The 14,515-nt window shown below is 40.2% G+C and overlaps 1 protein-coding gene across 3 annotated transcripts in view; it reads left to right on the top strand.

Annotated features, from left to right (window-relative positions):
- LOC125451651 (receptor-type tyrosine-protein phosphatase mu-like) overlaps positions 1 to 14,515 on the top strand; it is an 820,886-nt gene that overhangs the window by 703,415 nt on the left and 102,956 nt on the right. For all 3 annotated transcript variants that reach the window (XM_059646218.1, XM_059646219.1, XM_059646220.1), the window contains 2 exons: positions 6,737 to 6,824; positions 13,982 to 14,058. In XM_059646218.1, coding sequence (XP_059502201.1) covers positions 6,737 to 6,824; positions 13,982 to 14,058 — 165 coding nt within the window. The remainder of the gene's footprint in view (positions 1 to 6,736; positions 6,825 to 13,981; positions 14,059 to 14,515) is intronic.

Below are 14,515 nucleotides of genomic sequence, written 5' to 3' on the forward strand. Positions count from 1 at the left end.
AAAGTGGGAGGGGGGGGGCGGGGGTGCTGCACTTCTCCACTTCAACAACATAATCCTTTCATGAGCGTTGCTTTCAACACTGAGGAGGAATATTAAGTGATGGAAATTCAAAGAGTTACTGGCCAGGCTGTTGATTTGAAAAATCAATCCGCTGAAAACTGAATTTAGGTGAATTTAGTATGTGATGGGATGACAGAGAGAAAATTTTGTATAAAATCTTAAGAGGGCTATTATTTCTCTCAGCTTTCTTTCTTTATTTTTACATTTTATTTTAAGTTAATGAGAATGGCACTGATTCATGACATTGTTATAAATTTCTCACTGTATTTTATATTGAATACACGTGACAATAAATGATTCAATTCCATTCAAATCAATTTAGAAGTTATTCAAACTGATTAGAACTATACTGTCTGTATTAAGATAGTTAGATGATTTGCCTTGATAAAAAGACAATTTTTTTGCTGCTGAGAAGCTCTGGATTTATGAGACCATTGCTGTAATGTCATTATTCACTATGAAGGGTCTGCTTTATGTGGTGACATTCATTGGGTGAGTGAGCAGGAAAAACCAATTCTAATCTTATAAATTGTGCCAAAAGGATGATGCAGCGCAGACAGAGTTAATACTATCTTCAGTGAGCAATATTCTGTACTTTTGCTGCAGTTTAAGATGGCAAAATATACTCCCCTGGTTCACTGCATGCAGACAATGAATTATTTGTGAAAACTATAAGATATTCAAGAAACTCCAACTAAGATTTTGACAGAAAAATATTGAAGGAAGGAAGATAAAAGGTACATTTGATATAATTGCTTCTGATTTGTTTAGGATCATGTCGATATAATTAGAATTAATTACCACAATTGGATCGTTGGTTCTTTTAGGCTTGAAGTGATTATTCACTTTGCAAAAGGAACTGTCTTAAGACTTGGTGTAGCCTGAGGGCTTTTTACTCATCATGTAGCTTGTTGAAAGCCTATCATATGGAGACACCACAACACCTTTTGTTACGAATAAAGTGGAAACTTTGATCATGTTTAGCTAAAGGCAAGTTCTGTCTATAGCTCCAGCTATAGACCAAAGCAATAAGACATGGATACATTTCATTTCTAAGTCTTTGTATTCATCAGAACTGTAAAACAGGCTTTTAGTACTGCAGGATAATAAAATGTGAGGCTGGATGAACACAGCAGGCCAAGCAGCATCTCAGGAGCACAAAAGCTGACGTTTCGGGCAGAATAACCTGAAGCCAAAATTCCACTGGTGATATCCAACTCAATCAGGTCAAAGTGACCAAACAGTGCAAAAGGTTAGGGAACATTAAATGTCATTTTCTGGTTCATCCTTCAAGCAAACTTTTATTTGTGCTCCCTTTAATCCTTCACCCTCGAGATTCAGTTCGCCTAAGTAACAAATTGGGGTCTGCCCCAAGTCTTAAGGCTCTGGCTCTGGAAAGTTGTTCAAGCATAGCTTATTTTCCTGGCAAACAGACGGGCGAACATTAGTATGTAAATTTTTAAAAAGCTTTTCCATTTCAAGAAATACTTAATTTGTAAAAAAACTGACCTTTCAGTCCCAAGTTAATGAAACTGCTAAATGGCTTGGTATTGTTTTGAAAGTCATTTTTCAGTATTTTAAACTCGGCGACGCAGTGATACGGAACTATTGCAGAACTAATACATCCCTATTAAAAATATTTATTTTCGTTGATGATTTTCAATTCCATTAGTAAAGCTCTACCAGACGCCATTCTTAAATATATTCAAGAGTACATTTCTAGAGAGAGAAAAAAATGCATTCTATTAAACTGCTCAGTGGTATGGGTTCATAAAATATTGACATTTATGATAACCCAGTGATGAGTTGTGGTGTGAATGTGGAACGTAACATACCAATGTCAAACCCATATTGTCACCTCTTTCCTGACAATGCCCAAAATGAAAGCTCTACATGGTTAAGTTCATCAGGATTATTATTAAAAATAATATTGGAAATGTTGTTTTAAAAATCTGAATGAGATCAAAGACTAAAGATAATAACTTCCTCAAGGGGGAATATAGAATGAGTTGGCACAATTTAAAAGTAAGGAGTCTCCCATTGAGACAGAGATAAGGAAAAAATTCTTTTCTCAGAGACTTGTTAGTCTTTGGAATTCTTTCCCCAAGAGAGCAGTAAAGGTTATGATTATATTCAAGGCTGAGTTAGACAGATTTTTTTCTTGCCAACAAATAGGGAGGACAGACAGGAAGGTACGGTGAAAGCCGAAACAGATCAACCCTAATCTTATTGACTTGTGGAGCAGGCTGGAAGGGTAAAATGGCAGACCCCTTCTCCCATATCTCATGTCATTATAGATCAATATTGAAATATCTCAACTAATAGCAGAAACAAAAACAAAGTGCTGGAGAAACTCAGCAGGCCTAGTAGTATCTGTCGGAAGAAGGATCACCGGACCTGAAATGTCAACTCTGATTTTCTCCCTACAGATGCTGTCAGACCTGCTGAGTTTCTCCATCACTTTTTGTTTTTGTTTCAGATTTCCAGCATCCGCAGTTCCTTGTTTATTTCGACTGAAAGCAGCTATGTCTGTGCTACATGCCTATTTGCAGCCAATTTTCTGTGTTCAATATATCTAAGCATCTCATCTTCATTATCCTGCTTCCTAACCATGCTCCCCAGATTGACCTTACTATGATCCTCAGCTGTTAGACAAGTCAGATCTCAGAGTGAAACCTGATTTGATAGATCATAAGTTTTACTTTTGCAGTTTGGTTACTGCAGCAGTTAATGTTCTTTTATCACAAAAGAAAAAAAAATCAAAGCTAGAGATACATATGAAAATTTAGAAAAGTTTAACATAAGCAACCAAAAGCAAAATTCAACTCTTTTCCCAGCCATATCCTTTACAAACACTCAACCCCAACGCATTACCACTACTTTAACTTTTTACTTTCATATTCGATTGACAAAGTTGCAAATGCTTTCCTTCAGCAATGTTTTATACTTTTACCAGATATCATTCTCTTGGTCAAAATATATGTACGCCAGCTACATCACTGACTTTTCTGAACTGAACTTTTTAAAAAAACTTATCCACTTAAAAATGCTAAAGCAGTTGCAAAGTTTATTTCCATTTTGAAAGCCTGGACTGCCACAAACTAAACTGCTCCTCTAATGGTCTGAAACTGTTTTTCGAAACTGAACCCTGATTGTGGTCCCCTGTTGACTTTCTATATGTCATAAAAGTCCAACTTTGTAGCCATTTAATCCATTCACCACTTCTCAGGAAGTTGATAGCCTAGTTGACTGTTAATCCAGAGATCTGGGTAATGTTCTGGGCACACAGGTTCGAATCCTGCCATGGCAAATGACGGCAACTGAATCCAATAATAAAAAGTTGAGAATTAAGAGCCTAATGATGACCATAAAACCATTGTCAATTGTTGGGCAATCCGATCTGGTTCATGACTGTCCTTTACTAGTCCTTACCTGCTCGGGCATACACATGACTCCAGACCCACAGGAATGTGGCTGACACTTAACTGCCCTATGCGGCAATTAGGGATGGGCAATAACTGCTGACCTGGCCAGTGATGCCCTTGTCCCATAAATGAATAAAATCTCTGCAGTTAGTTGAACTAGTTATTAAGTCAATGCTTTCTTTGAAATGATGTTTGAACTCACTGCTTAAGAAAGACAATCTGACGTTTATTCAAAGAAAGAAGTCACCTTCACAGAACTATAATCTAAATTCCCATTTTCCTTCAATTTTTTGAATCCAAGTTCCCAAATAATAACAATATGCAATAAATCTACATTACATTGTGAGTCCAATAACTACAAGGCATAAACATGGTCAAGATGAGATTGGCTGAAACCCAACACCTATGTGAAGACCAAGATAACAAAGTGTGAAGCTGGATGAACACAGCAGGCCAAGCAGCACCTCAGGAGCACAAAAGCTGACGTTTCGGGCCTAGAACCATCATCAGAGAGGATCCCTCTCTGATGAAGGGTCTAGGCCTGAAACATCAGCGTTTGTGCTCCTAAGATGCTGCTTGGTTTGCTGTGCTCATCCAGCTTCACACTTTGTTATCCCAGGTTATAGTCCAACAGGTTTATTTGAAAATGCAACGTTTTGGAGCCTCATTCCGTCTTCAGGTGTACTGAGAGAGGTAATATCAGACACAGAATTTATAAGTAAAAGATCAAAGGTTCAGACTATTGATGAGGATGTGCTAAACAAACCTAAGCGCTGTTAAACCTTTAATCAGTAAGAAGATTTTAATTGATTAATATGTATATGTAAATCCCCAAATTCCTTTCGTCACTGTCCTGAGAGAATTAAAGGTTTTATCAGTGTAAAGAAAAGGTGACATTTTATGTCTGATAATGCATGTTACGTGTGAGGCCTTGTTTAAAATCTGTTTGTGTTTTGGTTTGGAGACAGACTGATTTTATTTCTAAAATATGAATTTATAAAATGTCACATTGACTATCTATAAATTGTGTGTTTTTTGAATAAAATAGAATACATCTGCAAACACAAATTCATCCCATAGGTGTCTAAGGGAGTGAGAATGAGGCGTGTGTGTGTGTGTGTGTGTGTGTGTGTGTGTGTGTGTGTGTGTGTGTGTGTGTGTGTGTGTGTGTGTGTGTGTGTGTGTGTGCGGTGTCACCTGTAATGTGACATGAACACAAGATCCCAGTTGAGGCCGCTGTCATGCATGCCGAATATGCCTATCAGCCTATGCTCTGAAAGCTTCGTTTTCAAATAAACCCATTGGACTATAACCTTGGCACTGTGTGATTTCTGATCTCATCCACCCCAGCCCAACACCAGCATCTCCGCATCATGGGGACACTAGAGCCAACATTTAGAACAATATGGGCCAAACGTAAGTAGTTCAGTTGGGGTACCTGGTCAGCATAGACAAGTTGGACCAAAGGGTCTGTTTCAGTGTTGTATCACTCAATGACTCGATAACTGGCATTACTGAGAGGGTTACACTACTACAACATGTTATATATACAACATACATACAAATTTCAGTTGAGATGTTAAACTAATATCAAACTTACCCACTCTGGTGAACATAAACATTCTGTAATACTTTTAGTTTTTATTCTGTGATACTCTTTGGGAAGAGCATTCATTATCCTGGCCGAAAATTATCTTGCAGACAACATAGTGTTTAGTCATCATAACTTTGCTATCTGTGCGCAATTGCCATTCACCAATTAGTTTATCTGTTGCCTACATCACAGTGACTACACCTCAAATGTACTTTATTAGCTTTGGAGTACTCCAGAACTATTTGAAATGGTTCTTTTCTCGTAGAATAGAAACAGAAAGTGCCTCATGTGCAATGCAGGTCAGTCTGTTAGGCCTGATTAATGATTTCAACAAAGTTACAAAGCAGAAATATTAACCAGTCTTCCTCTTGCAAATGCAAGAGTGGGAATTTTTAACTTTGATTTCTGGGCAATTACTAAACAATAAAATCAGCTAACCCATGTGAAATTTGCAGGTTCTGTAAATGGTATACAATCTTCCTTCCAAGAAGGGCAAAGAGGAAATTAGTCCAAATATCCTGTTTCATGCAGAATGCCAACTTTCATAAATCTCTCCCCTTGTATACTAATCAACAATGCCATGTCGTGACCAATCCCGTCTCGACCACACTTCTTGTTAAATTGTGCATCAAGCCAAGGAGAAATAAACCGGTAACAAAAGATGTTGAAATTGCACAATTCACACAGAAATATATACATTCCAGAGAAGAAATAAAACCATTTCATGCTTGAACAGCCTGTCAGCTTATGAAAGGACTCCCTCAGGAACAAACAGATTGCCATCAAAGTCAGTCACAAATATTTGATTCCACCTGCTACATTTTCTCAATTGCATTTAGGATGTTGTTTGCATTGGTTTTCGGTGATTGTAAAGTAAGTACCTCAGCAATTGTTTTCAGACCACAATTCCGTAAAGTTTCACAGTGCTGTACTGAATTCATTCTGCTCAGATTCTTAGTGGATTGATGGGTAAACACAGTGGAATCCTGAGCTCTTTAGGCTCCATATCCCAACGGTTCAATCCTTATTTTTTCTGAGGTAGTGTGGGTGGCAGAACTATGACAGTTCATCCAAAGAACAAAGTCAGAAATACAAGGGGCTATAGGGGATGGATAATTTAGAGTGGCCAGGAGTGAATAATATAGGACACCTGACTTTCCTTCCCATCAGTAGCTATTTTATGCTACCCATTTTATGCTATCCCCCAAAGAAACGTAAACATTCTCAATCTGTGTCTGTGCCATGAAATATCATTTGTTTGCTGCATGTACAAGAAGTCAAGGTTGTTCTGCTCATAGCTTCGTTTCCATTAAAATGGAAGGGCAGAAAACCATGAACACTATGACAGCGTCTTCATCTATAGCACAGCTCTGTAACATCGGCCTTATAAAACTACATTAGGTTTAAAGAGTACATGCCCATGATAGAATGAAAGTTTAATTCCGATCAGTCTGAAGAGTGACTTCAAAGATTTGAATTCACTTGAGAAGAAATCAGCTTTATGTGTGTAATTCTGTGTATGCACAGTGCTGTCCATGCACTATCGGAGCATGACACTGTTATTGTGACCTATCTGTCTACTTCTATCCCCCATCCCACTTATAATCAAACATCCTTTGTGAGTGTTGTTGCTAACTGTAACATTTGCGTGTTCCAGAGTTTTTATGAAGGACAGTCCGCCCCATGGGATTCTGCCAAGAAAGATGAAAACAGGATGAAGAATAGATATGGGAATATCATTGCTTGTGAGTACTGTTCCTCTTGAAAAATGATGCCAAACCTACTTAAATGTTGCATTATTTTATAAATTCGGTGACACAGCTGCAGCAGAGCTGTCTGATTTTAGTTCACTGAATGCATATAAATTTTTTTGAGAATCCTTCTCCTGCCTTTTGCTTCATTATTTATGTAAATGCCCAGCAGTTATTTACAGCCTTCTGTCTGTGCATATCAGTAGATTGCTTGCCCCACTTGCCCCTGACAACTCCAGTCAATGCCATCTTGTTCTGTGATCATTGCAGTGTCTTCTCCTTTGCCTTAGTGAGGTTATTCTGAGACAGAATTGTCCATAATTGCAGCAAGTGACAAAATAAAAGTACTGTTAAGAAAAGAATGTTATTGGTTGTTTGATTTCTGGTGCATTTTCTTTGCACTGTCAAACTCGACTGATCATAAACCACCTTCTGTTCACGTGCAGTATCTTGGCGAATTCCAAAGAATGGCCCACCTTGTGTGTATTATGGAGCTCGAACAATTGATTTCTTGCACTGATGATTTTGAAAGATCTGCAGTTTCCTGTCTAGCAAACTCCGTGATGAGGTTATCTAATCACCTGATTCCACTCCTACTTCCACCATCACCTGGCAGCCTTATCAATGTTCTGTTACATACCGTACATATGTAAATGCTACATTTGCCGTATCTATAACACAGAAAACTGGTACTGATGAAATAATAAAGTGTGGAGCTGGATGAACACAGCAGGCCAAGCAGCATCTTAGGAGCACAAAAGCAGACGTTTCAGGCCTAGACCCTTCATTATCTCTGGTATTGATGAGAGATGTCTTGACTGGGCCAGTATAAGGCAGATAATAAAGAGAGGTTATTTGACAAAGATAAAATGAAATAGAGTCAATGTAATCCATTCTGGCTAGATGGCCTGTCCACAGAAGCAGTCTAGGTGCATGTGCCTTTTTAACTCTGAGACAATTAAACAATGTTTAAAGGGCTAGGGATTTAAATAACATGAGATTGTGACACTTACTACTTAACCCTTAACAGATTGTGACCTGTCTTTCAAGTGCATTGAGTCACTTTTATGGATCCATGACTTCCTACATGACAGATTATGATCCTTCAAAGAATGAGAAAAGGACCTGTTTGAGCTCAGCATTAATTTCAAATGGCACTGTATGTCCTTGTATGAGTTAAGCTTCATCTCATTTCTGCCATATTTAATGGCCTCCAACATCAACCTAACTCTGTGAAATCCAGCATTTCATGTGAATTACGGGAAAATGTTCTGACCCTAGGCTGTAGCACACAATGCAGAGAAGGTGCCTATGTTTGTGAAGTACAACAACTCACTTCGTTGTTGCATTTTCACTATTTTGTATGAATAGATGCCAAAAAGTGTCATGAATTGAAACAACTACAGTGTACATTTATCTCATCGTGAACTAAAACAGTTGAGGGGCTCACACACATGGCATCTTCTCAACTACTGGGAAAGCAATACTATTAGAGATCGAAGAAGGAGGTTTGTTATAAAGATATCGGTTTCTAGCTTTGGATCACCCCGGCATGCTCACAGATATAAAACAGGGCAAGTTAACTCACTCAGAAGTAAAGATTCGCACTGTTCAGCAGAATAAACTGTGCCACGGAAATTGAGGTGTGTAGTGGAACCTGTACTTGAGCCTGGTCATACATTTCAGCATTTTGAGTTCGTTGCCTTGTCTGAAACTGTGGCCATTTTATGCCCATCTCCAGCCCAGAAAATAGGAGCAATAAGAAGTAAATGTCTACTCTGCCACTAAGTTTAACTACATGTTTAGTTCTTTCAGTAAAACAAAACAAAGAAAAGCAGACTCTGGAAATTTGAAACAAAAACTAGAAAGCCAGAAGGTATCTGTGGAAAGAAAGCAGAACCAACATTTCGGGCCTAGTGACTCTTCTTCCGAACAGTTCTCCCTTTGTGTAATGTTTTATACCTGTCTCTTATAATTTTCACCTGAAATTCTTCTTTCTACTTTTATATTTCTTAATGAAGGCAGGGAGGAGGGAGGCCATGATTATGCCTGTCATTAATTCAACGCTGGCAAAAGTGTTAATTGATTTAAGGCAAAGCGTCTGCCCTTTAGCTCTGTGGTCCCAACAGCGCCACCATGAGCCCGTGCTGGGATAGTCCTCAGCCCTGAGAAACCTAGACTGACGGACCCTTAGGCCATATATTCTGAGGCTAGAGATATTGACAAGAAAGGGGTGTGTGTGTGAAGGGGTGTGTGTGTGTGGGTGGGTGTGTGTGTGGGTGGGTGTATGTGGAAATGAGTGAGGAAATGTGGGGTAACTGGATTCAAAAGTTCAGGGGGCCTAGCTGCCCCCAGCCACGCAGGGAAACCTGTTGAGATGACGGTTTGGTGTGGATCCCTCTGTGGCATCAGGAGGAAGCCCTTAAGTCGGCATTGGTTGGGGAACCTTCTTGATTCCAGTTTCATTGTGAAAATGTGGGCAGCTGACATCAAACATCTCAAAGAGCTGAGGAAGTGTCTCCAACATCCTGCAAGTTCAGTGGCAAGAAGGGTAGTCTGACAATAAAGTCCTCTTCCTAACTAAAACTTCCAGATTGAGGTACTAATCAGTCAAATCTATCTCCACTGACACCAAACTCCCAAAGTTACTGCAAGCCTCAAAGCCTAATCATACGGGGTCCTGCAGGGAACAGCAAGCATATTTTGGGGGTCCCAGAAAGAGTTAAACAGCCCTCACCAAATCATGTCAGCCGCCAGCTTTTGATCAACCCAAAACAAAGAATGTGAATTCGGGAATGCAATGAACATGTCAAGAGACTTTGTTGGGAATGTGGGAAGGTGAAGTTGAAATATTGGAGGGAGCACACAGACAGTCAAGCAACCCAACCCGTAAAGCATCAACTGCCCCACATGCAGCATAGTCTGAAGATCACGCGTTGATTTATCATCCATTCCAGCAGCCATTGAACCTGCGTTGAAACCACGGTGGCTCAGTGGTTAGCACTGCTGCCTCACAACGTCAGGGACCCAGGTTCAATTCCACCCTCGGGTGACTGTCTGTGTGGAGTTTGCACATTCTCCCCGTGTCTGCGTGGGCTCCGTCTAGGTGCTCTGATTTCCTCTCACAGTCCAAAGATGTACAGGCTAGGTGTATTGGCCATTGCACCACGGTCACCAGGGATATGCCAATTGGGTAGACTAGCCATGGGGCATGGGGGAGAGTGAATGCATCTGGATGGGATGCTCTTTGGAGGGTTGCTGCAAAATCAATGGGCAAGATGACCTCTATCTGCATTGTAGGGATTCTGTGATCATTCATTGAAAATCTAGAGAAGTGCTTTAAAAAGAGGCAGACAATAGTAACAGTGGTAAGGGGGAGCCTTCAAATCCACTGACAGGGAACTGTTAAATCCAGCTAATTAAGTGGCCTTTAATTGGCCACCAAAGGATCTCAAAAGCCCAAGTGGACAGCAGTCTGATGCTACTTTCTCACTGTAAGGATTCAGATAGGTTGTGGCGGAGACACGGATATTCATCCCCTCGCTCCATGGATTTTAAGCGTATTTGTTTATCTCTGAGTCTAAGGTAAAACAACTGAGACAGTTATATAGCCATTAGTTCCCAAGATACAAAGAGCTTTTAGAATTTTGAAGGCTATCACTGTGATAAAATAGGCTGGTACTTTTTATTTGCAACTTATCACCCTTTGTGATTTCTACATGTGAAATTAATTCATGAAACTATTGTCCGTTTCTCGGTATCGGAGCAGCCAGAATTCCCACATTTAAATCACTTGTTTTCCTATTGGCAATGCTGTCTATATGGAAATGGGTTTGCAGCAGTATTCAATCACATTAAGTTTGTGCAGGAGCAATATTGGCTCCTGCTCGAAGTTTGAGCGAAAGATATTGTCACATCCCTGATTGTACTGGTAAAAACACCAGGGCTGAGCTATCACAGAGCCTTTCGGAGGGTGTCGCAGCTCTGTGGATGCTGATCAATGTTTGGTATCTTCACCGACCATCTCTTCTTTGCTGAACCTGATCACTCAGGTCAGACAATCTGTTCTTATCAATATCATTCAGCAGCAGGCATCAGACAGGAGAAGAAATCAGGAAAGCAGAATTCTCCTTGATTCAGCCCATGTATGTTGAGGCTAATTGCAACATCCATACACCACTCTATTTCAGATAAAGGGCCAAGGATGGATGTGAATATAACATTTAGGGCTGGAGAGTGTGCAAAACACTCAGCCCAGTATTTTCCTCCAACAAATAAGAGAGACATCATCTAGTGTTGAACCCAATCTCTCGGTTGGAGGTTTGGTTAAAATTGCACTTAGAAGTCAGAAATACCTGAGACCAGGTGCAAGTAACATAACTGTAAATAACCCAGGAATGATTAAATGAGGAATTACCAAAACAAATAGCTAAAGTAAAGTTGTTCACCGGCATTTCCCTCTTCATCAAAGTGGAAGATCTTTAAACAGGCAGGCCCCACATGTTCCAATCAACAAGCTTTGTCCAATGCATTTGGATAAGTGTGTGAATAAGAAAGGTTTGAAGAAATATGGGCGAAGGGCAGGCAGCTGAGACTAGTTTAGTTTGAGGTTATTGTCGGCATGAATTGGTTGGACCAAAGGGTCTCTTTCAGTATTGTTGACTCTATGATCAACAAGTATGTTAATATTTAATCAGAAGGAAACTGTCTCTTGATTTTATTCAGAATGTTATTTCCAAACTACTGCTAGAAAATTTCACAGACATGGATTGAAGGGATGTCCCTGGGCCATTCCATTGCAAGCAGGCAGGGATCTGATTTCAACAAGGCCTGAGAGACCTTGGGAAGCTGCTGCTCAGCTGAACATATATATGTACTATGGTTTCAGATCGTATGACTCCAGGGTTGATTGGAGAAAAAAGATCCAATTTGCTGGTCCTTTTTTATTCTGCTTTATTTTTAATTGTGGTCACAAGACGTTATATTAGCTTCATAAAATGTCACCATGTATTTATTTTAGGAAGCAGTTATACAATTCATGGCTCATTTATAGAGCCATACTAAGGTGTAAATATACATGCAGTTGATGAATGTACATATGCAGCTTATGAAGTCATTGTACATTCTGCAGGAGGAATCTATTGTTATGGTCAAATTACCAGCAGTGGGACCAATGCAGGTCAGGGGTGAACACATCTTAGCTGTCCATGGACTAGTATGAGTTTGTGATGCTGAGGAATCCAGTGATTCTGTTTGTTAATTGGACTCTCTTGAGGCCAGTGGGTGGAATGTTGAGTGAGGGATTACATTCTGTTCTGTTATGGTGTCCTTCAAGCTGCCTGACATGTCTGCAGTGTAAGGTGCAAACCGAATGTTCTTCATTTTGAATGTCTTAGATAAGTTCTGACCAGTCCTCCTCACAGGAGGGACTCCCTTCAACCTTAATGATTGTTGCACTAATCAGCCTGTCTCAGTCATTAAGCAAGCTCCAATATTCTGTGAGCATTTGGGATAATGAGATGAGCTATTCCTCATGATACTCTGGCTTTGTAGACCTGGCCAGAATACGCAGAGGAGGATCTACTCGTGGTCCATTCTACAGTCATCTGCAGGGAAAGGCTGAAGTTTGAGGATAAAGTAGGTGTTGATTTTGAGTTGGCCTCAATATGGTTTGCTGCAGCCAGTGGTGTTCAGGAGCACCTTGAATGGGAATGACCCTGAACTTGTCATTTCTGTAAACCATCTTGCTATCATTTCTCATATATGCCCACTATTGTGTTCCAATAAAGCACAAAGCAAGCTGGTAGAACCCCTCATTTTCTGCATAGGTTCTTTCCAGTTCTGTAGAGATTAATATTGAATCCACCAATTTCAGACTATGCCCTCTGTTCTCCATTTTGCCTACACTAGAACCTGTTCCCTGTGCCTTGTCATGTCTTTTCTTGTGTCTTGTTAACCTCCCCATCAGCAAAGAGGACCCATTTCTCACTTTCACACTGATCTTTTATACTTATTTTATGTCATCCTTTATCACCATTAGCACTGCCTTTGTCTTTTGCTCTGGGCACATTCTGATCCACGTATTACTCTTCCTACTATGTCACCAGCACAAAGCTACCATTTTCCAGCTCCTTTCTGTTCTGAAAAAGAGTGATACTGGATTCAAGACATTGACTCAGTTTCTCTTTCCACAGATGCTTCCAGACCTGCTGAGTTCCTCCAGCAGTTTCTGTCCTCATTTTAGATGTTCAGAGTCCGTAGCATTTTGCTTTTGTTTGAGTGACATTGTGTATGTTGGGCAGGGTGAAATCTGTAGGAACCATTTGAAAATGCAATTTTTAAATGTGTATCATGGTCTGATCTACTTTTATATACAATAACTTCTTCATCCAGTTGGCGAATCACACTGGAAGATCTCCATTATGTGAAACTGGGACAAAGCTGATGGACCTGGGCAGCATGGTGGCTGAATGTTTATCACTACTGCCTCATAGCACTGGGGACTTGGGTTCGATTCCACCCTTAAATGACTGTGTAGAATTTGTCCATTTTCTCTGTGCCTGAGTGGATTTTCTCCAGGGGCTCCAGTTTCCTCCCATGTCCAAAGGTGTGCAGGCTAGGTGGATTGGCCATACTAAATTGTCAGTGTTTAAGGATGTGTAGGTTAGGTGGGAAATGCAGAGTTATGGGGATAGGGTAGGGTAGAGTCTAGATGAGATGCTGTTCAGAGGGAGAGTGTGGACTTGATGGGCTGAATGGCTTGCTTCTACACTGTAAGGATGCTACGACCATTAAGAATTTCTTGCCTTTCTCCAGACCAAGAGAGTGATAGCAACTGTAATTCTCAACCAGTGTCTTCTGCAAGTCTGTGAATGTAGAGGATTGATAGGAAGCTCTTGGATGGAAGCTGGTGGCTTGGGGCAGACTGGAATGTGAGGGAGGGGTGCATGAAGGAAGAAACATCTCAAGGGAAACAGGTTGAAGGCTAGGTCCAAGCCACAATTATTTTGGTCTGAGCTGCCAGTGACAGTGTTTGAAAGTCGGAAGACTCAGTGCTCCACCACACCTCCTTGTGATTTGATCCAAAAGCAGACAAAATTTCTGTCTTCCTTTATGGCTCATTAATAAATCTTGGCTTGTTTGCCTTTCAGATGATCATTCTCGGGTCAGGCTGCAACCATTGGAGGGAGATTCAAACTCTGATTATATTAATGCAAACTATGTGGAAGTAAGTATCTAAATTATTCAATATAAACCTGTACATGGCTTCAATTTGTGTTTTTCTTTAGTTGGTTTAGTGCCAACATTGGTGAATGAAGAAATCTCTTTCACTTTTGGTAAAAGCTGCCACATCAAATACTTTCAGGTCAGGTAGAACATTGACTAGAGTCAGTCTAAAGCTCTTTTCACTCTGTTGTAACAAATTGACAATCCCTGAACAGCATGTCCTACTATACCAGCATGGTACTTGCATTTCCCACACTAGTCATCCTGTGACTTCAAAGAGTAAAGCTGTCAGTTTGATGCTTATTATGGGCAGTTTTGTTCAATGGGCTTGTGCCCATTAGAAACTGACTGTCACAAATTCATTTTCTCTGCTAACTGCCACAGAGCCTCTACTTTCATCCCTTTAGTGTGAGCGGTGGATTGAATATTATACTGTAGGGGGTGCTTTTAGTGTTGTG

This window comes from Stegostoma tigrinum, chromosome 5 (genome assembly GCF_030684315.1).
Source record: "Stegostoma tigrinum isolate sSteTig4 chromosome 5, sSteTig4.hap1, whole genome shotgun sequence".
Taxonomy (NCBI): domain Eukaryota; kingdom Metazoa; phylum Chordata; class Chondrichthyes; order Orectolobiformes; family Stegostomatidae; genus Stegostoma; species Stegostoma tigrinum.